The 25173-nt window shown below is 39.5% G+C and overlaps 1 protein-coding gene across 1 annotated transcript; it reads right to left on the reverse strand.

Annotated features, from left to right (window-relative positions):
- Window positions 1-1712: 1712 nt before the first annotated feature.
- On the reverse strand, window positions 1713-8121 carry LOC122784478 (poly(A) polymerase type 3-like). The gene is made up of 19 exons (XM_044049775.1): window positions 8114-8121; window positions 7569-7745; window positions 7335-7401; window positions 7147-7228; window positions 6843-6949; window positions 6692-6745; window positions 6399-6510; window positions 6193-6282; window positions 5328-5466; window positions 5051-5123; window positions 4847-4967; window positions 4616-4700; window positions 3872-3922; window positions 3557-3676; window positions 3328-3422; window positions 3102-3241; window positions 2885-2968; window positions 2621-2712; window positions 1713-1728 (listed from the first exon to the last, which is right to left on the reverse strand). The coding sequence occupies exons 1-19, from the start codon at window positions 8119-8121 to the stop codon at window positions 1713-1715; spliced, it is 1713 nt and encodes a 570-aa protein (XP_043905710.1).
- Between the last annotated feature and the right edge of the window lie 17052 nt (window positions 8122-25173).

Here is a 25173-nt window from a genome sequence, read left to right on the forward strand (position 1 = left end):
TCCCTTTGGAGGTGAAACTATCTGTCTCAACCAGCAACAGAAACCATACAATAGTACTAACGTTGTTTATAGATAGATAATGCAATTTTAAAGCAATTTTGGAGTCTATTAACACACACACTCACTATTTAGAAAGTGTAAGTCAATTTCAGGCAACTTTATCTAATGTTGACATCATTTCAAAGCAAAAGCTGATTAACTTTTTACAGGTACTGTTAAATAATTCAGACAGCGTGTTTACACAAATGCCAGTCTAATCCCTTTTTATTTCAAGAAATGGTTAATTATTGCAGATGCTTTATACTTATATTCTTTACTGACTGGGCTTTTAATTATTTATTCTTTGTTGCGTTTTATCTTGTGAAGCACTTTGTTCTGTGAATTGCTGTATAAATAATAATTTTTCTAGTTTTTCCTTTCCATCTCTTAAGTTGAGCTACTATGAGGGTGTGAGGGTTCACTTGATGGATAAAGTACTCCTCAGTATATAAGCAATGCGGAGGATGGTCTGGACCTTATATCTTGATGTAACCAGGGATTTTCCATACCTTTCTTGACCAGACTAGGAACACCTATTATAAATCACTGATATTGTTGTGGTCCTTACGCCCCACATTCTCTTAATTTCAAGTTCTAGATATCGCTATTAGAAGAGATCACTTGTCTCTTTACGCTCGTTGTCCTTCACCACTAAATAGGGTCTGTTGTGCTTGAATTCTTTATTCAAATACTGACATGTCCCAAAGTAGAATAGCCTCTTGTTTTACCGTTGACAGCTCGTGTTTGTGAAACGTGTCTTTGACTTGAATGTTTTAAGTTTTGCATACTGCAGCTTCATGGTCATGGTCTCTAGTTGTTTGTTGCATATACTTGTAAGACTTGAAATAAGTATAATGGCTCAGCAAAAATAGTGTTATTTAATTTTTGTCAATACACTATAAAATAAGGTTAAAAAATCCTGAATCAGATCACCACCAAAATGACTTCCTAAAAACATAACTTTCATGGCAGAGGATAAAAAGAAAAAATCAAATAAGTGTCATTGCCTGACAGCAAGGTATCTGCTTTGAATCCTGGTTTGACCCAAGGTCTTTTGTGTGGATATTGAATATTCTTGCCATGTGCATGAGGCTTCTCTCCAGGTAAGATGGATTAAGACCTTTATTATGGTTTCATTCAGACCTGGTATTATCCGTCTGGGTGTCAGTGGCACAAGTCGACGCGTTGTGTGTTTTTTTTCCCTCTCTCTATGTGCGCTTGTGTACACTACTGTCCACTTCACCACCACGCCACCAGGCTTCCTTTTACATGCAAAGACATGTACAGAAGATTATAGGTGTAAGTGTGAATGTAATTGGTGGTTTGTCTTTATATGTTGCTAGGATGCTTGGACTCTGTGCCATGGAACTATCTCCCGTTCTTCATCACCTCTTCAGAGATTCTTGCATGTCAGCTTCTGTTCTCTCCATCTAGTAAACATAAAACACAATTCCAGTCCTCAAGAAGCCACTTCTCTCTGAACCAAATCTCTACAGTTCCAGTTGTACTCACCTCAATGAGTATGAAATGCCTTAAAAAAAAAACTCATTATTAACGCCATCCTTCCAATTGTTCCAACACAGTGATTTGCATAAAGGGCCATGTGGGTCACAGCATTTTTATTTATCTGATGGACGATGGTATTTGCAGACTCTGCAACCAATCGGTTTTGCTCAACCCTTTCGCTTGCTGTAAGAAAAACAGTGAAGAACAGTGCTGTTAGAAGAATAAGGTCACACTCCACACAACCTTATAAGGAAATATGTCATTCTGACACACACACTTCCCTTTAAGTATGGTATCTACATCTGTTATAGGGCACTGTGTGATGCAACCATTATGCAGATATTATATACCACACTAGGTCAACCGTGCCATTAGGACTTTAGTGGGCAGGTGCTAAGTCCCAGAGTGTGAGACTTTTGTAATTCTTAAATCTTAAGAACTCTTGCTGTTTTCATCCAAAAAGGCCTAAAATACCATTAAATAATGAGTAATGAAATGAATTTGAGTTTATTATATCATTCTCACAAGTACATCATGAAAAATAATTACTAGAACCTCGTCATTATTATTAGGATAAAGTCTGTAGGCCTCTACATTTGCTGCACCTGTGGAAAGGGCAAGAAGAAAGGCTTTACTGCCCTCTAGTGTTGTAAATATGTGAGTTATGTAGCTCTGGCAGCCTTCAAAGCAACATACCCTAAATGGACCTCAACATGTCAAATGTAAGAGCCATTTGTGTTGATTTTTGTTTTTGGAACCTCCCACCACTTAGGTGATATACCTTGGGTTAATGGGAGCGCTGGTTGTGGCTCAATCAGGAGAAGCATTCAGTTTTTGATATTTTGACTGAATAACTGTTTTGAGTTTGATTAAACCAAATCGTTTAAGTTTACGGAATGGCAGGATAAATAGATACTAAATAATTTTGGAACTTTGGAGAATCCTTTTCTTTACATGTGTCAGAACATGTCAGCAGCAACGGGTGTGGCCTTTTTTGTTTGGCAAAAAAGACACTACATCAAATATGTGTCCCATGTGTGATGAAGAGATGAAGATGGATCAGTGTGTGCTGTACCTGAGCAGATGTAGCTTGATGGGGCGTTTCACAGTCGTTACAGGTTTGGAGGGGCTGGGCTGCAGGTCAGACAGCTCAACAGTGGGATGATTCTGAGAGGGAAGGAATAGACAGCCAGGCAGCTGTAATGAGAATTTAATAATTGGAAACCTTGAAGGACAGTGCAACATACCTGGTCAAATTTGAATTTCTTAACCGGCACATCAAGCTCAGTAGAGGCAGGTCTCTTTTTGCTTGTTGCTCTCACACTGGGAGGAGGCGTACTGGGTGAGCCACTTGCAGCCTGGGACTCATCCACGCTGGATGGAGCTGGACCTCCAACAGGTTTGGAACCCTCAGATGAACTTCCTGCAGAGGGAGAACAAGATCTCTTTGTAGGACAAGGACTCATATAAGATGAAGTGGACGAAGAGGCTGCCATCCTCTTAACTGGCTTGTCAATGTGGGTGGGTAGCACTGTGGCAGCAGTTAAGTGGCTCACCGCAGGCTTTGGGTCTGGACAGGAAACCCTTGTCCGCATGTCACCAGGCATCGCCCAGTGAAGATTATCCCTGTTGGTGAACATGCCTGATATGGACATCCCGTCTACATTTGCCTTAGAGTTCTGGGCCAGGCTGTGGACTATAAGAACAATTATTCATTACTTTGCACAGAATTGCTCAATTTTTTAGTAAATGGAGACAAAAAAAACCCCGTAAAAAACGTACTGGTATCAATGAATGAAGGGATGGTTAAGGACAGGTCTATCTCTGCATCTGAACTGATGAGAAGTCCAATCAACCACTGTGTGCTCACTTCCTCTCTAAAACACACAGAAAGAAAGGCCAATAAGTCGACAATGTTTAACAACCACAATAAAAAGCAAACTTTAATGTTCCTACTGAAAACTAAGCAAATGTAAAGAGTTGAATAGTAACTGTAAAATCACATCCTTACTTGTTATTTTCCTGACTGGGTCCAGGGAAGGACTGTGTATGAAGATGAGCGCGGGAAATCTGCCTGTTTCGCTCCAGAAGTCCCACCAGGTGTCTGATTTTAGACTCCACCAGACTGACACTGATCAAGTGAACAAAACATAACTGTCAGAAAGAGAAAGGAACTACAGTTGCTCTACAAATATAATGTTAAAACTGTTTAATCTAAAAAAATAAAAGAGAAGTGCAGGCATGTGGACTAAAGCTTTTCACCCATAGATATGATTGCATATAAACATTCTTCTGAAACTGCTGACTCTTTGGTCTGGATACTCACCACTCATGGTGTAGCTTCTCTGCAGAAGTAACCTTCAGCACAACATATTGCCTAAAATCATAGCAAACAGATCAATGTCAAAATATATTAAATAATTTTAAAGATTAGCATTAAAACCTGAACACAACTGCAACATTACTCATTTCAATGATACTGTCTGTCTTGATTTATCAATTGCCAGATATCCAAGAGAAAAAGATGATCACCACAAATAATTCTCATGACCACACTGTGGAGTCAGCAACAAAGTTAACAATAAAGTTGAGCCAAACAGCTACTATTCAGACACCAAAGTCCATATTTCAAATGACAAACAGTATCCAAACATCACAATGAAGCACAAAGCACTGTATTATAAGATAATACATTACATTTCAAATGTAACAAATCCACACAAAAAGGATGATGATCCACTTAATCTAAAAATAACAAAATAAACTTAAATACAAAGTTTAAGCGTAATGCTTAAAAACAAGTTATATATAATTCTAACAATTCAAACATATTATACAGAACAACACAACAATATAGTTCATTTTGAAGTGGATTCAGGCTTGGGGTCTATATTGTAGTAGTTTTCCTTTACACCTATATACCAAAATACCTTACAGACAGTTAACTATAACAGACAAAAATGATTAAATAAAAGTATCTTTGATGGAATGATTTTTCAGGAAGAAGAAACAATTTTCAAGAGCAGTTAAGCAATACTTATTTCTGTTTTTAGGTTCACTCAATACATACTGGTACTTCTCAAAAAAGTTTGGCGTCTCAAACAGTTTGGACCAGTCAGCTTTTTTCTGCAGTATTTCTTGGGTGATGGCGTGACCTGTGCATAAGGAAGAGAGAGCATGTTCAAATCACAGGGGAAACAAAACACAGAATAAAAATAAAGAAAAGAGCATTTAAGTTTTTGAGTTTTAAATTGTTTTGATTAAACTGAGCAAACTCCATGCAAAGCATGTGATTACATACCAAGGTTGATCTCCTCTGTTATAACAGCCAAGGTGGAAGAAGACACGTTGAAGGTTGTGTTCTGCTGTGGATACGCTGGGGTGATAATGGGCATCATGTGGCAGCGGTCGCTTGGGTTTAACTGAAAATGCAGATTGATTTTGAAATATGATAATTCACTGGCTTAACATTAAAATCTTAACAAACATCATGCAGAGGTCTCACCGTTGGATCCCAGAAGGGGAGGCTGTAATAGCGGTCCACTACGACCCTCAAACAAACTGGGATTGACCAATCCCTGAAACAAAACACATCATTTCCAAGTGAACGGATGTTTTTTTTAAATAATGTATTTTAAAAATAGAGAAATGTTCACTTAAAGTGGAAACCACCGAGTGGTGTGAACTGATATTTAACAGTGAATCTCCCGTTACAGTGGCTCTCAATGCCAAGTAACTTTAAGTTTGACCTCTTGAAAAGCAGAATTGCTAGGACAACTCACCACATGGAGTAAACCTTAAAAAATTTGATGACCACTGTGGACACAGCTGCATTTGGGTAGAGCTGGCAGATTCTGGCCACCAGTATGGCCAATGATATTCCACACAGGAAGCCCAGCATGTTTGAGTAAATGTTACGACCTAGGAGAATAAGAAAAGGAAAATATATAATGATCATTCTTGTACAATGACGCCTAAAAATAGCCTGCTCTGATTTGCTAGACCCCACAGCCCCACCTGGTTTTATTTCAAATGACCAGCTTATGTACATTTGTAAATTGTTTAAATTTTGCTCAATAATGACGTGGCATTGGATTCAAGGAAAAGAAAGTGTTTCAAAGATTTTATAGTTATGTAATCCAATCCTGTGCATCGTTGATTTCCACTAGTGCAGTACCCGTGTGCCTGTTTTTTTCTTTTCTTGGCTTCTATCTCTAGTCTGCACTGCACACACTTATGCTCTTAGGAAGTTATTTGCCAAGTTTGAAGGAAGAGACAAAGAAGCAAAGTTCCTTGCATTTATAGATAGACAAATGTTTGGTTGTGGATGCCTGGCAGCAAATGTTAACAAACCAAACTAAATATCAATGAGTCCTGCTAAGTAATAAAGAACAACGACTAATTATCACGTATGAGGACAAGATAAGGTTAATTGGACACTCTGTATTGACTGGGTGTGAATGTGAGAGTGAATGTTTGTTCATCTGTGTGTTTGCCCTGTGATGGACTGGAGCCTTTCGGCCTTTGTCAGCTGGGATTGGCTTCAGCCCCCTGTGACCCTCATTTGGAGGATAAAGCTGTAGACAATGAGTAAGTCCACCATGAGGGACCAGCAAGCATCTCTTGTTCTGTATAGTTTCCACTTACGTTTTGCCCACAGCTTGATGGCTATTAAAGCGAGCTGGAAGTTTTGAATGTTTGGCACAAGAAGGAGGATTTCCTCTGTCACTCTGTAGCCTATGAAAACAGGATGAAAACAAAGATTACTATGGGGGCAAACCACAAATAACAAAGTGGCAACCTGTTGAACATCAAAGAAAAATGACCACAGTTGTGAACAGTTGTGTACTTACCATTAAGACTCCTGACACTGTATTTGTCCATGTCCTTCAGAATCTTGTCGTCAAGAAGGTTCAGACTTCCTGGAATGGACTTTCGCACCACCATGGCAATGACCATGTCAACCTAGAAAATGACATAGGCCCAAAGGCAATAATTAAAGCCTGTGAGCTTTGAGTAGAATAGTACAGATACTTCTATGTGCAAATAATAAAATCAATAAAACTTTTTTCTATATTGGTTATCAAAACCACATACGTGAGGGAAAAATGAAACAAAAAAGGCAAATAAAACTCCAGTAAATTACCTCAATGCCATCATAGATGAACTTGATAACAGGGACAAATGCCTCTTCGACAGCCTAAAGATAATGATATTGTTAGCTACTTGTAGTAGGCAGGAAGATTTTCACTGAGGTGCAAAGATTTCTAACACAATAAATGACTTCTTCTACACACCCGTATGTTTTTCACCTCCTGAGCTTTCAGCTTCTCATAGAAGGAGGTGAAAAAGTCCTTTCTCTTAATGAATCCAGGTCCGACACAAAGGACATCGATATCAGCACCTGTCAAAGCAACACAGACTCAAATGAGAGGGAAGTCTATATTTACATATTTGTCAAATTATCATCTCTACTGATCCCACTGCACCTGTAGCCTGTGAGGTTTATTCAAGGTGTGATTATTGGTGTAAAGCACATACTAAAAATCTCACGAGCCACTGCATAAAGTCATTTATCTGAGGTAGGAACCTCTACATTACCCTTGGCGTAAGCTCCCAGACGAAAGGAGCCAAATGGTAGAGCTTTTCCTCCAACGTTGTCCATCACGTTTTCAGGTACATTCTAAAATAAAATGAAAACAATACATTTGGTTTCATCAATGCAAGAACAAATATTCAGCAACATGGTATAGAATAAAAAAGAAGAAGATGGAACTACAATTTCTTACCATTTCTAAACACATTTCTTTGAGCCATTCTGTAAAGAGAGACTCCAGTCTCTTCACAACGTCCTCTCTGCAGATAAAACAGAAAGAGAAACACAGACATTAATGTGATGCAGTTTGCATAGACTTTATCTACTGATTACTTTAACTGATTGCATCTTTCATCGCTATCCGCCAGAAAGACAGTCACAAACTACATTCATTCAGTTAATTACATAAAAAAAAGATGTGTAGTACCTGTGTTGGTGCTCAAGATCTTCTTCAAATATGTCATATGACCTGAGACACTTGATCAGTTCTTTAGTCTGGATCGTGTCAGTCTCTGTAGGCAGGTCTTCACTGATTGGAGGTGTGATCCCATAATACTTGGGAATCTTTGGCACTGGCTGAGCTTGGCTGTTCAGTGGATTGCAACTAAAAGGATAAATATGTTGGACATGTCTAAAATCACGATTTATAACAAAGAAAAATCTAAATGAGTCCATATCTATAGCTAAATGTCAGCTAAGTGATATAATTTTGTGCTGATCTTAAGTTAAAGAAACCCCTTTATTGTGGGTTTACGTTTCTCTATGGACAGAAACATTAGTTTTAAATATTTCACAAATATGAGGTGAAGTATTCACAGCAATTATTTGTCTTATCTCAAGTGTTTACATATTGCACAAATATTACGTTGACCATGGTAATTATTTAAATCAAAACAGACCTCAAAACCAGTTCAAAACATTCACACAAATTCACAAGTCAGGCTAAAAAAATCAGCTCATGTTGATACTTACCTAGTCATTGTTGCAATAGTCTTCGTTTATTACAATACAGTAGCAGTTTCTCAGTTTCAAGCGGAAAAATCACGGAGTTCATGTGTTCATGTCACAGACATTCTGCGGTGAAATGAGGTCGTGAACAGGCGACCTAGTTAGGACGAGAGTGTTCTTTACAAACTAATATGAGTTGTGAAAGTCCGTCCTTTTCTCTCCCTCCACATGTAGGACGAGAAGTATGAGTTTTCTGAATAACTGTATCCTTTTATCTGTACGTGACGTTCTCAAAATGACGTCTGACGCTGACGTCACGTTCGACGGGTCAAAATTCAAATTTAAACGCGTCAAAATGATAGTTAAAGATACCTGTAACTTAATATTTACAGGTATCAAGAGATTTTGAGTAGGTTAGCAGCCATATCTCGTTTTTATTTGTGAGTTTTCCCCCCAACCACTAGGGGGTTGTATTTCCTTTCTTGTTGCCCTGGCTCATGCTGAGTGATTTGAGTCACCTGTCACTTACTCAGGTGTTGCTGTTTCGTTTTTGATGTGTTTATTGAAGATAGAAACTTGCTTGTTTAATGGAAATGGAAAATAAGCAGTCAGAACTTTATTACCTCTGAAATTTGAGAAAACAGTTTTGATTAAAAAGAGCAAATAAGGGAAATTTCCCTGTAAAAATGTCTATCAATGTGCTGAACACAACTTTTTCATTCTTATTCAGAACTTGTAAAGAACTCTCTTTATACAGCTGCTCAAATTCAAGTTATTAGGTCTCTAAAACATAGCTGTGAGGATTTTTCCATTGGTGTTTCATTATTTGTCCAAGTCAAAAATGTACTCCAGCCTGCGTTTTATTTTGAAAACTGGATGTCTGTGCTTGCAAATCAGCTTGAGGGAAGGTAGAAATCAAGGAGCAGAAAGGATGAGAACAAAGAGCAGAGACCAAGAAACAAGACAAGAATAATTAAGGGTGTCAGATGTGAGCTTAACTTTGCAGTAAGACTTTTGTTCTGTGTAAATAAATACATACACACCACTTATCATAGTGTACGTCAATTTGAAAATATGTCACTTCCACCTGTCCCCACTTGTTGAAACTTCCATCTTTTTCACATATTCACCATAATGATGTGACTTTTCCATTTGCGAATGTAAACATTAAACATTTTCACATCTTATTTTCACCACACAGGACATTCAATCCATTTCAGTCATATCCACATCAGTTTTGTATAGTTAATTTAAATGTTTGTACATTTTTATCAATTTCCCAATTGATAATATTTTGTGAATATTATTTTAACAGCTGTGTAACATCACAATACAGTCCAACATAATTCTCCATTAGCCCTCACATGCTTCCTTATTTTCATGTGATAAGAGGTCTATGAGGCTAAGAGGCGGCAGCACCTCCCTGTGGTCTGAGCTCTCCTGCTCCTTCCTCTGTTCCAGATAAGGTTGATGTCATGTGATGTCTGCTTCATAGTCTCTATATTAATTTTTTCACAGCCATCACAAATATCTATCAAGAGTGTGAACACGTTGTGTACTGTGTGACTACTGCGTCTGCTTTACATCATGTCCACCTTATAACATGACATCATTGTATGTTAATGTATGGTAAGCTCATCATTTCAAGATATAATATAAAAGTTCACATAGCCATTACCTCTAAATGGTTTTCAGAAACAACCAAATTGCTTTATTATTACTATAATCAAAACTCTACAGGTGCTCATGTGTTCACGTCTTTCTTACCAATGCACTAGCTTCATTCTACAAGCACCTTATGCTTTGTGTCAGTTTTAACCTAAATGTGCATCATATGAGTCTTTCTGTTTGCTCCCGGCCCCTTAACCGGCAATATATGCCTCATGCATGTACAAACAATGAGATTTTCCAGTATAAAAATGGCCGCATTTGTATGTCACATAACTTTATTCATCAGTACATTGACAAGCTCTGAGATAATGATGAGGATGATGATATGCCACCACTATACTTAGCCCTCAGAACAAGGCTTTTACCCTGGTTTGTTACCAGGCAACAACAGTGACACTGGGTGAGAAACTCATGAGGAAGAGGAGAGGGCTAATTATCTCTTTAGAGGAAATCTCCCAGGTCTCATTTCATCCCTGATGTTGCCTGTGAAAGAAAGACTGTTGCAACAGCACAAACTATGAAATTGACATGAATTCAGCAAAACTGAAATCCCTTTGCAACTTTCTACTTAGTGGGGAAAAAAAGAACAAGGTGTCTCTGTTCTTGTAATGTGATTTTCTTTATGGTGACATATTAAAACCTCTAATATTATCTGTGTACACGGGGCCAGCTTTAAATCTCTGCCTCTTTCCTTCATTGTTATGCAGCAAGCATAATGTTTGCTTCTGCATTTTGGAGTGATGAGCATCTGTCTCACTGCTTATGAGAGTGTGAATGAAACTTGCATCACAAGAAGTTTCATGAGAGGAGGCGTCTGAGGATCATGCCTGGCGCACTGGCGTGTTGTGATGAAGTATTTGTTAGGAATGCAAAGCTGAGAAACTCAAATGAGCTCACACATCAAGCGAGGCAGGAATCTGAATTGACGCATCTCACGAGAGCTCTTCACATCCACGGGTTAAACAAACAAATTGTAAAATGTGCCGGCACACAATATAATATTAAATGTTTGTAGAAATATGCCCTTATTAAAACCCCAATCTATCTGCAGTCTGACTGCGGTCCAGTCTGGCTGCAGTTACAGTCGCAAACCTCAAGAGGGTAGTGTGTACGCATTGTTGAGGCGAATGAAGCAGGTTATCTTCTACACTTACAGATTGATATTTTTAATATATGAGGTTTACAATAAGGCTTGACCAGAGGGAAATGGCCAAGGTTCTTCCTGTTAAAGAGCACAACAATAATAATACCACAAACAGTGCAAATAAATAACAAGTAAATGTGGGGGTTTCACAAGGCAACATTTAGCAATTCACTATCTGGGTGGATGGTGTTAATTAAGTGTTTATGGAAATAAGCTCTTCGTTACATTAGGTCAATATGACAAAAAAAAACAACAACTCTGGGCTGTGACCACATCAATACAAAGCCCCTCTCCACTTTAACAACATATAGGATGAATTAAACAATCATTCTGACATTTACTAGTGCATCAAATGTACAGGTAATTTCAGCGTTTTTACTTTCTCTCTTATTTAAAGAATGTTTTTCCAAATCTGTTCATTTGAAGTCCTTGTCCTTGTGATTGTTTACTGACAACAACCCCAGGGTTGATTTGATTATTAAAAGAGAGCATCAGGGAGAGAGAGAAATAAGGGCAAAAGTCTGTGGGGTCAGTCATTTGTACTGTTAATAATGTAATTACTCAGAGAGCTGTGTTCAGTAACAAACCAGAGAAATCACATTTCTCCTTTAGTAAAGAATACACAGGACCTGAAGATATCATCCATCCAAGCATGAGCCAAGCAGCCGGTATGCAGCTTCTCTCCTCGAGCTCTTTCCCCCCACATCTCCTCCTACTCATATTAGTGGAATTGAACTCTTTCATAATGGAAAACATCCCTTGGTGACTAGGGTTCACTGTGGATAATGTGTTTTCTGCTCAGAGCCTAATAAGCTCCCTTTAAGCCATATGGAAAGCTGGGTTTACCTGCCTGTGCCTCATCTCTAGCTCCATATGGGATATGATTCGTATCTTGCTGAAGTTGAAACCAACAGCTTAGGCCTTATATAATTTAGGCAAGGTGAGCTGAAGGTGGAATAGGTCGGGAGTTGAGAACTTCACCAACATACCAGCAAGACAGTTGGAACTGGTTAATTTTTTTCTCTAAACTTCCACTTAAAACTGTGCATCTTGGGAGGAGAGTAAATGTTGGATTAAGGTGCCACTAGGTTGGTGAACAGGGAGTGTGGAGATTCTCACTCACACATGCTCTTGGTATCATCATGCAGCAACCATCCAATAAGCTGCGCCAGGCTTTGGAACATTTCCAATCCCAAGCTTAGCCTGCAGATCTGTAGACTCGGTACTAGCCCACGTTTGCCCTGTCAGATCTAATCTCTTGGCTACATGCCATGAAATGGGGCTTATTAGGAGTTTAACTGAGATCAGTTCAAGCCCGATCGGAGGCGTGCAAAGGAAAAGGAAATCACTCACCTGAAAAATCTCAAAATCACAAAAACTGGGTGGCATAAAGTCACCCAGACACCACTACAGTACGTGCTCTCTGTCTTCTTTCTCTGGGATGTATCATCTGCTAATGACAATGAGGAGCCAAAGAGAGAAGATGGATTTGAAGTTTCAGTTGGAAGTGGTCCCAGTATGTCTCAAAGGGGCTTAAATGGACCAACTTCAGAGCCACATGCTCCCAAAACTCTTGTCTCCTCAAATTACTCTCACGCTGTCTGCTTGCATTAAAGGAATGAGATTCCTCACTTCAACCTCAGCAAAAGAAATACTCCATTTCAACTCTGTCTGTGTCCACATCTCATCACTGACAGTTTTTTCTTCTTCTAAAGATGCTTTCAAACATTACATATTAATATGATTAAACAGTGGTTGATTGGCTGCCCATTTAGCTGTCACTCGCTTTTATACGCAGTCCGATTTCAGAACCTACAGGCTGACTCTGTCTCCTGAAAATACATTTGCAACAGCAGATGTCACAGAAAAGTAGTGTTGCTCATTGAATGGATTGCTATAAAATTTGGTGGGACTTTCATGCTTCCTAGATGATGAAAAGTGCTGACTTTTATGAAGCCCTAGTAAAGGCCTCTCCCTTTCCACCAACTCAAAGTGCACATTTGTGGATTGGGGTGAAATATCTCTTCAGCTATTGAAAGGATTCCTGTGGTATGGGGTACTCACATTCATATCCCCTCAGGATTTATGTGGGCGCTTTGAATTTTAGTTATAACTTCTAATAAATTGTCAACAATTAGATTAATGTTTCTGTTGCGTTTCGTTTACTGCTGATTAGTAAAGCATGCTAACATCCTTCCATTCATCGGTTGCTGGTGCCAATCTCAAAATCTGCATGTTTTTGGACTGTGGGGGAAAGCCAGAAAAAAAAACCCATGCAAACTCCATGCAGAAAGGCCCTTGTTCTGACAGGGTTGCAAACCTGGGTCTTCTTGCTGCAAAGGCAAGAGTGCTGACCATTACACCAACTGTGTGGTGGCATATATCTGAGACCAAGAATATCATTCTCATCAAACTTACAGTCCCATAGGAAGACGGGTGCAATGAAGCCTTCAAAGGGAAGAGTGCAAAGTACCCGGACCTTTTGGATGACTGCAGGGGAAACGGATGGCATGCATGGCTGTTCCCAGTTGAGGTCGGCTGCAGAGGATTCCCTACCCAATCGGTGTGGAGAATGCTCACAGCCTTGGAAATAACCGAGCAGGAGAGAAAGACAACACTATGCAGGATGGGAGAGACTGCAGAGAGAGCCTCTTGCTGGATATGGAGCAGGAGAGAAGAGCTGAGCTGGAAGCCAGGAGGAGGAGGAGATGCAGTGATTTGGCCACCACTGCGACACATCAGTGAGAGGATGATAAGGTTAAGGAAACGCCCAATGACCACTGGACGACATCAAGTCCTCCCGGTCTTTCTAAGGTGAATGAAGAGAAAACATCTCTGGATGTAATCACAGTCATGGCAACTTTGAGGGCTTAAAGTCTTGTACTTGTACATGAGTGCATTAGGTGGCAAAAATATCATTCTTCATGCATTCATGGGAAAACCTTTTGTCATCATAGAGTGAATCTAATAAAGGATAATTCGTAGAGACAGTTTTGCAGACAGCAGCAGAAGTTGGCCTAGCTGTGGCAGGACAGGGTGAACTGATGGAGTGTCAAGGTGGTGAGTAACTGAGAGATGGTGATGAGCTGGAAGTGGTGATCAAACAAACAAAGTACTGGATCAGAGATGGGATCTGGATCCGAGAAAAAATGTGTTACTCTAAATTCCACAGAGATGAACTGAAGGCCTTGATGTGTACGACACAATATAATAGAACGGTCTGGAGAAAATTGAAGCTGAGAGCCTGTTATTAAACCGAGTAGAGAGCTGCATGATGGTTAAAAAATATAAATCATATTATGATTATGATTTATGACCAATATTGTGATTGTGATATGATGCATTTTCATTTTCATGAAAACGAAAGTCATGATCCCATTTTGGCACACATATTTTTCTTTTATCAAATAGCTGCAGTGTCTTTTGATGTGGATTGAGCACTGGGTTAGTGTGGAACCTTGAAGAGGAGATGCAGGTGAGAGGTGTGGGAGGGACTTCTGAATTTAGGTCAGCCACGCCCACTGGTTAGACACAGAAACATGACCAGAGGAGGCGGTGGAAAAACGCTGATTAAATCATGACACTGAATCACGTACCATCATGCTCAACAAAAAGACAAACACGTCATTCTCACGTGGTTGTACATTCATGAATATGTTAAATGCATGTGTGTATGTCCAAAAATCCGAGACAGTATTGTCCAGCTCCTCATATCCAATGTCAAATCTCCCCAGCCAATAAGATCAAGGCCCCATCTCCACACACACTTCATTCAGTCTCCTGGATACGATCCCAAGGATCCATCACCAAACTGGAGCTGAGCTTTGATTTGTGTTTACCAACCTTGGGAGGAAAAAAGTACACGCGTGCGTCTTCCTCTGTGGTACATGATAAACTCAGGTTGGGGGAAGTTGATGGATAGTGAGAGTGAATAGATTGCTGATGGTAGAGAGAGGTTTTGATTTGAGGGATTTCTATAGACATATGTCAGGACCATGTGGTTTGGTTTATGAGCTGTTTTCGCAGGGTGATGTAAAGCCAGACTTTTAATTTTAAGAAAGACAAAATGAGGAGTATTTGGACACTTTTATTACTATGAATCACAACACCATCTTTGATATTTTAATGAGGTTCATCATTTGAAAATATGCCCATTTTCAAGTGGTTATGTTTTTTATCTGCTCAGATTTGAAGCTGCATATATTTCAAAGTGAGAGAGTAAACCACATCGGCAATATTCAGTCTCATTTAGTGGCGTGACCAAAACAATGATGGACTACCTGTCATACATACCAGGATACCAGGATACTTCAGTATGGTCTGGCTCTCTTCTCCTGTTGCCCTCACTGAAACCTTCAGATAACATTCAAGTATTTTTTTCTTTATTATAAGAAAAAGATGGCATACCTTACCTTATCAGGATGTCAAGTAAAATACTGAGCAATTTTGCCCTACGTGTACAAAACAGAATGTATTTTCAAACTTGGGATATAGCAATTTCCCCCCCATTTGTTCAAAACATTGGATTTCATTTTAGAGCAATCCTTTTCTTTTACAAGAACACAAACACGCACGGGGGCTTGTGCACGCGTGGGAGCGAACACACACGCTGAAGGATTTGTGTTGTTTTTTTTGTGTGTAATTGAAAATGGGTTTGTGTTCAGTGGCTGGAATTCCATCTTTTTCTGTTCAGCCCCATCACCATGCAGGATGACGGAGGTTTCACTGTGGCTGCCATTGTCAAATACATCATGACTGCAGAGGGCGACTTATTGATAACGGAACATGTTTCTTACATTTAGTATTTATGAAATGCCTCCTTAATGTTACTGTCAGGCAAGTAATGTCTCCTTTTAAGGGTGGAGTGTAACACGAAAGAAGGGACAGCTGAGGATGTGGAGTGTGACTTTTTCCCCGTCAGTGACCGCGTGTGTGCACTCAAACAGACTTTGGTGGGAGATGAGTTGGTCTTTGTTCTGTGCACGCTCAGGATATGCACCTGGTACAAAACCATGATACATTAAAGCTCAAAGGCCATTAAAGAGGTGACTAGTAATTTTTTTTATGTGCAGTTTTTCTAGCTTGTCCTCTCTCGCCAGCTGAGCCACTCAGACGTTTGAAGCCAGACACTGACAAGGCAAGGTGCAATCAACATGAAAGACTCAGCAGACACCACTGAAATACACACGCACATGCACACACACCCACACAGACAGACACCCATCTATGCACTCTGTCTTTTATGTTTCTTCCTCTTACTCACTCTGTCTATTCTTTGTCCAAAAGGCTCAAAAACACAAAACCAACAATTGAAACACAGTTCCACTTCTCTCCTCAATAGTCCCATTCATCTCAATAATGGAGAGGAGAGAATGGAGAGAAAGTGTGGCATCATTACCAATTCCAGATATTCGACAGTGCCCGCAATTCTGTCTGCGTAATAAAATCTATAGAGATGCCACTTTAAAACAGGTGGCGTAAGAGTAAGGAAGAGAGGTCACATTTGAATAATGAAATCTGTGCAGGCAATGAACTGAAGCGCCGGTGTCTGTCTGAGTTTGTGCACATCTTCCTTCTGGTGAGTGAGGTTGTGACCACAGGTTCAATATCTGTCTGAGACACTTGAGGAAAGACAGTATTAACTTTTCATCTAAAAGTCTGACTAAAAAAAACAACACTTCACACAATTGTGCCTCAAGCCTTTCCAAACATGCCAGAGACTCAAGCTCACTGATGATATTGTTGTATTATAGATTATAGTGTTATATTAGCAGAAGGCCAAACTCTGTCCAGGCAAAAAAAGCTGTCGTCTGGAAGGGTGAGATGGTCCACTGTGGCTCAGCACTCAGCAGTGTAAAGAACAGTAGGTCAGTTGGGGCATCCCAGGATGGCAATAACCAGACATCCAGATGGAAATGTGTTGGTCTGTTGGAGTGTTGGAGTTCAAGTTTATTTTTGCCTTTTGAAAATAAAGTTGCTTATGTCGCTTAATGTGACTCGCTAAGCAAAGTCATCCCTCAAACACGGACGCAGAAACAACACAGTTATCTTTGTTATTGTCATAGTTTTTTTTCCCCTTGAAAGCCTGAACTGATGCTGCTGTGAAGAGAAAAGTCAGATTTAGAAAAAACCTTAAAAACCAAAGCCATAATCATAACTCCGAACACTTTGTTTAATGTTGACCACAGCTGTAAACACAACATATTATGAAAAAAAGAAATTGTTGGAAATATTTCAGTGAATATTTGGCTATTTTCACATCCAGCAAGCATAAAGACATTCACTTGGAGTTGTTGTTTTTGGACACAAGGGAAATCTAAGTCTACAATAATTCCCCCTTTAGCTTTGGTTTGTTTTCCACCAAAACTAACAATAATTACCATCTCGCTGTCACCAACTGCCTCCCGTGTCTGTATGAAATCAAAACAAATAACTAAACCCATTACTGTGTTATTAAAACAAAATATAAAACTGAAACTAATACGAACAATACTTGCATTATAGTTGCCACCTTCATGGCCATTGATCTTGATTCAATCTAAACATTATCACTGGCTTTTGCTGTGTTGACTGTACTGCCAACATGCGTCCTTTGCCTGTTGACATTAAACCAAACAAGGCCGACATCAGCACCAGTGTGTGATTTTAGATTGTTGTCTGCAGCCTCCAGTGATCAACAGCACTTGCCGAAGAATGACAAATTCTCTGTGTTTGATTGAGCTGAGGCAGGTGACAATTTGCTCTCAGTGTGCTGTTCATGCACACGGTTTCCATGAAGTAGCAGACAAAGTCATCAGCTTTTAGGTTCAAACTGCTTGTCTCAGTGTAATGATGTAGAAAAGTATCGGCTTAGGGAAGTAGAGTGATGCTATTTCCTGTGAAACCCACCCTGCAGAGAATTTAAAGTGAAGACAGGATGGCGTTTCTGGTTTTAAGGCCCTGACCCTGCTCCCTGGTGCTACTGCATTCAGCAAGACAAGACTCAAGCTCATCGTAATTATTTCTAACTGATGGGCCAATCCATCAAGAGAGACAGTCTAAGGGAAGGAAGGGAGGGGGAGAACAAAGAGGAAAGGATGCTAAGAACTCATGCTGAGGCTTAGCTACTCTTCTTCTGTGGAATCTCTCTATTATAAGAGTTTTCTTTCTCTTCCACACTCCACATTTCCAGTGCGTTACCATGCTGTGTAGTGCAAGATAAGTCAATAACACAAATGCATGGAGTTGTCACTGTAGTTTATGAAGCAAAATGAGTCAATGTGAATTCAGAAAACCTTTTTTCTTTTTAGTTTTATTCCTCATATGAGAATATCCACAGCGCAGGCTCACTGTGTCATTAAATTCAGATTTATATGATTGATATCAATACTTATCAAAACACTAATGCCCCCTTACGCCACCCAAGGCCCCAGGCGCCTTGCCTTGCCTCATGAAAGGAGAGATGGATAGACTCTATGAATGGACACAAGCAAGGAGAAGAAGATGAAGGGATAGGTAGAGAGAGAGAGAAATGTCCTCAGCCACATGCAGCAGCTAAGTGTGATTCACCATTGTGGCATTAGCTGACGTCTCCTGATAACAATGGTAAAGGATTAATCAGTATTCTCGGCGCTAGTCCTTTATCACTGCAGCAACTGTGGCCTTCCTCTAAAGGTAAGGTTAAAATGGAGATTATGCTTTGTTCCTGCACACCTCCTCTAATGAACCTTATCTTCCCTCCGTTCCCAGCTCTCCATTCTGTCTTGCTCACTCAGAATTAGACATCTCTTTTCCTCTCTCTGGAGGAAGAAAACAGAGAGGCTCTCTGCTTTCGGTGTCTCTTTTTAAAGGGCAACGCATCGCCACTTCCCACTTTGAGTTTACACTGAAGCCTTTACGCTCATCAGACGTCCCATCCAATGTCTAAAAAGTGTGTTTGAGCAAACTGCTTAACTTTCAAGTACAAACAAATGTCCACGTTATTCAAACCACTGGCACATGAGTTGTCACACAGTGCTGGTTAAGTCCATCAGCTTCACATGCTCCACTGTGTTTCTTAGTGTGCTTTCATGTCTGTGGTGACATTTCCGCACTGCACAGAGGGTGATGCGTTCTGCACCACAGCTGATGAAGCATAAACATCTACGCTAGTAATGTGAGACAGCAGCAACTGTTGGCAAATGGACCCAAAATCTTCTTAATCATGGACTTATTTACTTTGAATGGGATTAACGATCCAAACATTGCATGTGTCGTACGTATCATAAATTGTGGAATCCGTAACAAATGTGTCCGATGGATCGGCAACGCCAGCCGTTCCACTTCTTACACATACTAAAAGTAATTCATGTAAAGCGCCACTTCAAAAGGCCTTTCACACAGAGACAACCTAAAATGTGTAAAACATCACCTTTGCTGACAGAGCTGCTGCAGCACAGCGGCTGCCTTTCTACCTGTGCAGGAGGCAGAAATGTGTAACACTGAGATGTCATATCGTGCCACTCAACTCGGAGAGCTTGAGAGTCGTGTTTGTACATGAAAGTGGCATCTCGCAGCACAACGACTCTGTGATCCATCAACAGGCTGCTGGAGAGGAGTCACAGAGATTCACACTGGAGCAGGATATTTTCTTTTCTCTTCCTTTTGAGAAGAAGAACAAAGAGAAGGAGCAACGCATACAGGTTTAATACACTGATATGTATAATCGTGCGGTCCTTACGTCTTCTTAGACAGGCCCACTTTTAAAGTTCTTAAATTATACATGCAGGTATAATTAGGGCCCGAGCCACGAATGGCAGGGGCCGGGATGGCTCCTAGCACGAGTGAGGAACCTACTGTTACCCTTCAGATTAATATTATAATATCTGTGGCTTTCCGGTCATTTTTGAGGGGGTTCCCGTGCATAAAAACTCCTGAAACTTGGCATGCAGGTCAGGTGTAGCGAAAATGCGATATTGGCATAGGTCCTGAACCCGTGCGTTGCTCAAGGGCTCTATAGCGCCCCCTAAAATGAAACATGGATGGAGCATGCCAGCATAAACTTGCGCCAAATTTCACAAAACTTGGTGGGAAGATGTTATAGCCCAAGACGATCAAAAAAGTCCAAGTGCATCACACTTCATTAACAAATACTAGCACTTCAAGTTCAAGTTTATTTTTGCCTTTTGAAAATAACAGTCTTAAAATGTGTTAAATGTTAAAATTTGGAAGTTCACTTGGCTTGTTTTAATGAACAAAAAGAAAAGATAAACTATATTTTTTTTGCTTTTCTATTTTTTGCACAATTATTGTTACTTTACATCACTAAGAAATTTAATAAAATATGATATAAATGAATCATAACTTTGACTCAACAACACATAAGAAGACGAAAAAAACACTTTTTTTTAAAAATCCTGGACACCCCTAGGATGTCCATATAAGGAGTTGTGTATTATTACCACGATGATTTATCGAGGGTGAACCTGCGGCACACGTCCGTGCCGCGTGAGCACTAAGGGTTAAAGCTGCAGTGAGCAGAATCACATGCAAAAAACTGTAGTTTGTAATATACAGATTATAACATTGTTCAATGTTAAAGTACTCACATTTTGGCATCCACCCTCACTGTCCTTGTTGATAAACAATGCCTAAAAAATCCTGCCTACTGAAATGTTTATATGAATCAATTTTTGAATATACATTCAAATATAAAGAGTTATATAAACATATGTGAATGTTTCAGTGTTCTCTTATCTTGCCTTTTTCCTTGACATCAAATTTGAGTTCACCTGTGTGCTGAAGTCACAATTTGACTTCATTCAATCAAAATTCTAAATTCTTACATCAAGTCTAAAAGCTCTTGGGTTTTGCAGCATATTTATCTTTGCAAAAAGGTTTTTCCAAATGTAAATGTGTCATCCAGATTTGTAAATTTGTCATACTGGCAAAAATCAATAGAAATGGCAATCAGGGAAAATAAGAGGTGTAATTTGACAAAGTGCCCCCAATAATGAGCCATTTCCTAAATTCGTATCATCGGGCTCTACAATAAAAAATTTTTTTTGGCCTTTTTGAGACTCTGCAATACTTTCTTATTTCTCAAAATGAATAAGTAGCAAGGGCAGATTCACTGAAGGATGTGATTACTTTAGCTTTTTCCTGTCTGCTCTTTAAAGGCAAACATCCTTATGTATTTATTGTTGCTCCATTCATTGGAGGAAATGTCCTATTATCTGCAGAGCCATGTATCACAGACAATATTAGGTATGATGTGAATAAAATCCTGTGGCTGAAAAAAGGAGTCGAAACAAAAGGGAACACAAGAATTCGAGCAATATAAGGCATTTCTAAATTTTGTTGTTGCCATAATGAAATAAAATTGCATGCAATTACATTTACAACAGCTTTTGACCCCTATCTAGAAATGTAGTGAAAATTGTGAAGATGTGGGAAAAATTGTTCGTATCTTTAGAAGAAGCTGTGTGAAATCTGATAAATGGGTGAACCAGGAGTTGTCATGTGCGTCAACGGTGGTCAGGTTTGAAGATAACAAGCTGGAAAATGACAAACAAAATTTGTGGGTGCTGAGTTTTTACCTCACTTACCTTTTTTTTTTACCAGTGTTGTGTTGAAATCGTTTTCCCAGACAAAATGGGACACGATTACAAAATTGTGCAATCGTCTGTATGGCGTTTTTGGCATTTTGTGCAAATGATTTGTATTTTTTCTTGTTTTGTTCATTCTACTGTAACCGTTGCAGCATTAGGCTGGGGTCATACTCTCCAGGTCTGTGTCCACAGGCGTCCGCTAGGGTCTGTGTGACATCAGTTTTTATCATCTGGTAACCAGTAACCATGGAAACTTGCTAGAGGTGAAGAAGTCCACCAATATCCACACATTTATAACTCAGTGCTCAATGATTACAAGGAAATGCTGCTTTCTTGCTATATGGAATGGGATGTGAGATCGAGTATGTAAACCAGGAATGATGCGAACCCTCAATTTTGTATGAACATAACCATGGACATGTACGCACATGCAAAAATGTGAATCGGATTTCTGCAGACATGGAGCACAGTTACTATGACCTGCACAGTACTTACAGGGACAATAACTCCTAGCATAATGCACTCAAATCTCCGACCCATCTTTTGCATTGTGGGTAATGTAGTTGCCAGTTTTGACAGCAAAGGTAAGACTTAAATCTGGCCTCATAACCCCTGTACTCTAGCACAGTTTCAGAGTCAGTTTCCATGAATTTCTATTGTTCAGTCTAAATGTAGATCTCAAGATGCAATTTGCATAAAAAAGCAATAAAATGGTTACTTCAGCTTCCAAGGACATATCTTTCACCCATGCACTATTGTTCATACCCAGTCACAGCAAAAAAAAACACTGAAGTAATTTCTCTGCATGAATGCCCTTCATAAGCCAACAGGCTTCAAGTGAATTCTAAATCACTCTCCAGTGTCTCTCTCGCTCTCTCTCAGATCACTCAGATCCAGAGCTAGTGTGGTGAGGTGAAATTATATAGGGGAAGGTCAAAGGTCAGCGAACAAATCAAGGGGCTGAACTCACTGGAGCTCAGGAAGAATATTTTATAGTCTCCAAAGTGATATTAAATGATGATCCAGACTTTTGGATGGAGACAATGCTTTGACCAGAAACATCAGCCAAGAACATGGTGGCCTTAAAGCATTAGGGAGTGTCAGCTATTTTATCACAAAAACAGGAAAATATTTGGACTGTGGGAAACAGACTCACATGGAAGGACTCGTTGTGGTCAGATTTGAGAGGTTATTTGTCAGTTGCTCCACTGCTGCGTAACATGTAAATTGTAAATAAAAACTTAGGCTGTAAATGCTTAACATGGGTTAATCTGTATGCACATCTGCCAGACCATCCCTGTTTCCTCTCCCACCCTCTACCCTTCCCTGCTCAACATCCCCATGTCTCAATCGCAGAATCGTTTGATTTGGGGCGTAATCACAGGTGCAGATCTGTGGAAAGCTGTGGAGAAGAGAGATTGCTGTGCTTTATCGAGTGCTAAGAGTGAGATAGAAGAGACTCCTTGCTCCTGGAGCTGGTTACGTGGCCTTATACCTACAGCACCAAGCCTGCTACAGTGCCAACAGGAAGCCCATGTTGGTTTTGCCAGTTTAGTGTTAGGAGTTTAGTGAGTTTATTGTCCCATGTGGTAGCACTTTTTTCTCAATTAATTTTGCCTCACACTCAATCAACCAATCAACAATCGCAGTCGGGGTGTGAATATTCCAAAGATATTCAGCTACCCCACGGTGAATATTTACCACCCCACTGGCCACCGCAAGCAACCCATCACAATCGCCAGAACGCGCTGTGAGCGCCGTGCAGATACAGCAGATACTTTTAGTAGCAGTCAAGCTATGATCATTGATATCAACAGGCTCAGTGTGTCCACTTGTTTTATAGGTTTGAGGCGTGCATTGTAGGTTCCATTTTTGTGTCGTTATTATAATAATTAGAGCTGTAGACCTGTAGATATATATGTAGATAAATAAGTTAGGTATGAGAGAGCGTGTAATGTAAAAGATGCAGTCACACGTCAGACTTCACTTTGCAAAGTCAATGCCGTTTAATACATTATATTGAATGTGTAAATTTAATTTTCTCAGCCTCTCCTCAGGTTAGACTTTAATATTACAAATCCTATCTTTGGAAAGTGATAAAAATTGGAAGAATAAAGTTATTGCTGACCGGGCACTTCAGCTCGCTCTGGGTTATTTTTTCCACCAGTTGGATTACACATTTACAGCTGTCATTATGTTTCTGTATTAACTTCAAATTCAGCTCACATGTGGGCAAATATCAAAAGCAAGTGAATTTTTAAAATGACTATAAGTCTTTATTCAACAAATGCGCACATCAACGCTTGGATTTTGCAGCACATGTAATTGCGTCATCCTGATGAGGAAGAGCTCATTCTGGCAAAATCAAAAGAAATGGTAAAGAGCAAATTAAGAGGTGTCATTTGACAAAGTGCCCCAATATTAGAAAATGAAGCCGTTTTCTAAATTCGGATCATTGGGCTCTGCAATACAATAAAAGAATAAATGTGTTGCTTTTTTTCCAGACTCTGCAATGCCTTCTTATTTCTCAAAATGACAGTGGCGACGAGGGTAGATTCACTGAAGGATGTGATTACTTTAGCTTTTTCCTTTCTGCTCTTTAAAGGTAAACATTGCCATCGCAAATGCTCATCCAGTGGAGGAAATTCTATCTATCTATCTATCTATCTATCTATCTATCTATCTATCTATCTATCTATCTATCTATCTATCTATCTATCTATCCATCCATCCATCCATCCATCCATCTATCTATCTATCCTATCTTTTTTTCTCCAAAAGCATGCATTTTCACTTCGATGAGCTTGGGCTCCATTTATTAATTACCATGGAAGGCGCCTTCAAATTTTCAATTTCACATTCTCTTGGCTACAAACATAAACCCAAATATATACAGTATGATATACTGCAGAACAACAGAGGGAATATTCTTTTAATCAACTAATCAAGTCCCTCAAACTTCATAATTAAACTGCTGAAAACACCATTAAACTGACTCCTGTGGTTGAGGCAGGTTAGAGGTAAAGTCTCTGATTATAGACAAGACACAAATAGCATATTTGTGTCTAATGGTCAGAGAAAAATATCATGCTAGCTCACATGTGACCCGAGACCATACCATTAAATCCCAACATGTGTAAGGGTTATGAGAAAGAGATCATCAGATTATTTGCAGATTGAGATCATCAGTGATCCATTACTCTAGCCTGCCAGGAAGAAGAGGTTAAGATAATTATCAAATAGATAAACTGTGTTTGAAATGTGTTCTATAATGTTTTGCACTGTAATGCACTGTATGGTTTGTATGTGCTTTATTTTGTTTCTATAAGTTTTGGAAACTAGTATGGTTAAAACACAGATCGGTTTTCGACTATTGATGTCTGGTTCAGCCTGCGCGTAGCTTCTGTTCGTCCATAGTGGATCGAAAAGTCACCTCGTGTGCGTCTTTCTTTCCTTTTACAGGTAAGAACAGAGGTTTAAGGATGGTTAATAATGTATTTGCTTTTTAAATGTTATACAAATCGGCAGAGTAGAAGATATTAGTTGTTGCAATAAGTTTGACATTGGAATTAAGTTGCAGTGGAAGTGAACTTCTACTTAGCATAGCCTGTTGCTAGCAGCACTACTGTGCAGCTGCAGTTGTAGACAGTTGTCACTCTTTTCATGTGCATTGCATGTTAAATCACCAATATGAGGATTGT

This window comes from Solea senegalensis, linkage group LG17 (genome assembly GCF_019176455.1).
Source record: "Solea senegalensis isolate Sse05_10M linkage group LG17, IFAPA_SoseM_1, whole genome shotgun sequence".
Classification (NCBI taxonomy): Eukaryota; Metazoa; Chordata; class Actinopteri; order Pleuronectiformes; family Soleidae; genus Solea; species Solea senegalensis.

Coding starts and splice junctions, on each gene's coding strand:
- LOC122784478 (XM_044049775.1), bottom strand. Junction 6,950..7,146: donor TCTGGGAGCTTACGCCAAGG/GTAATGTAGAGG, acceptor TTGCTTTGACAG/GTGCTGATATCGATGTCCTT. Junction 2,713..2,884: donor GGCTGCAAGTGGCTCACCCA/GTACGCCTCCTC, acceptor CTTCCCTCTCAG/AATCATCCCACTGTTGAGCT.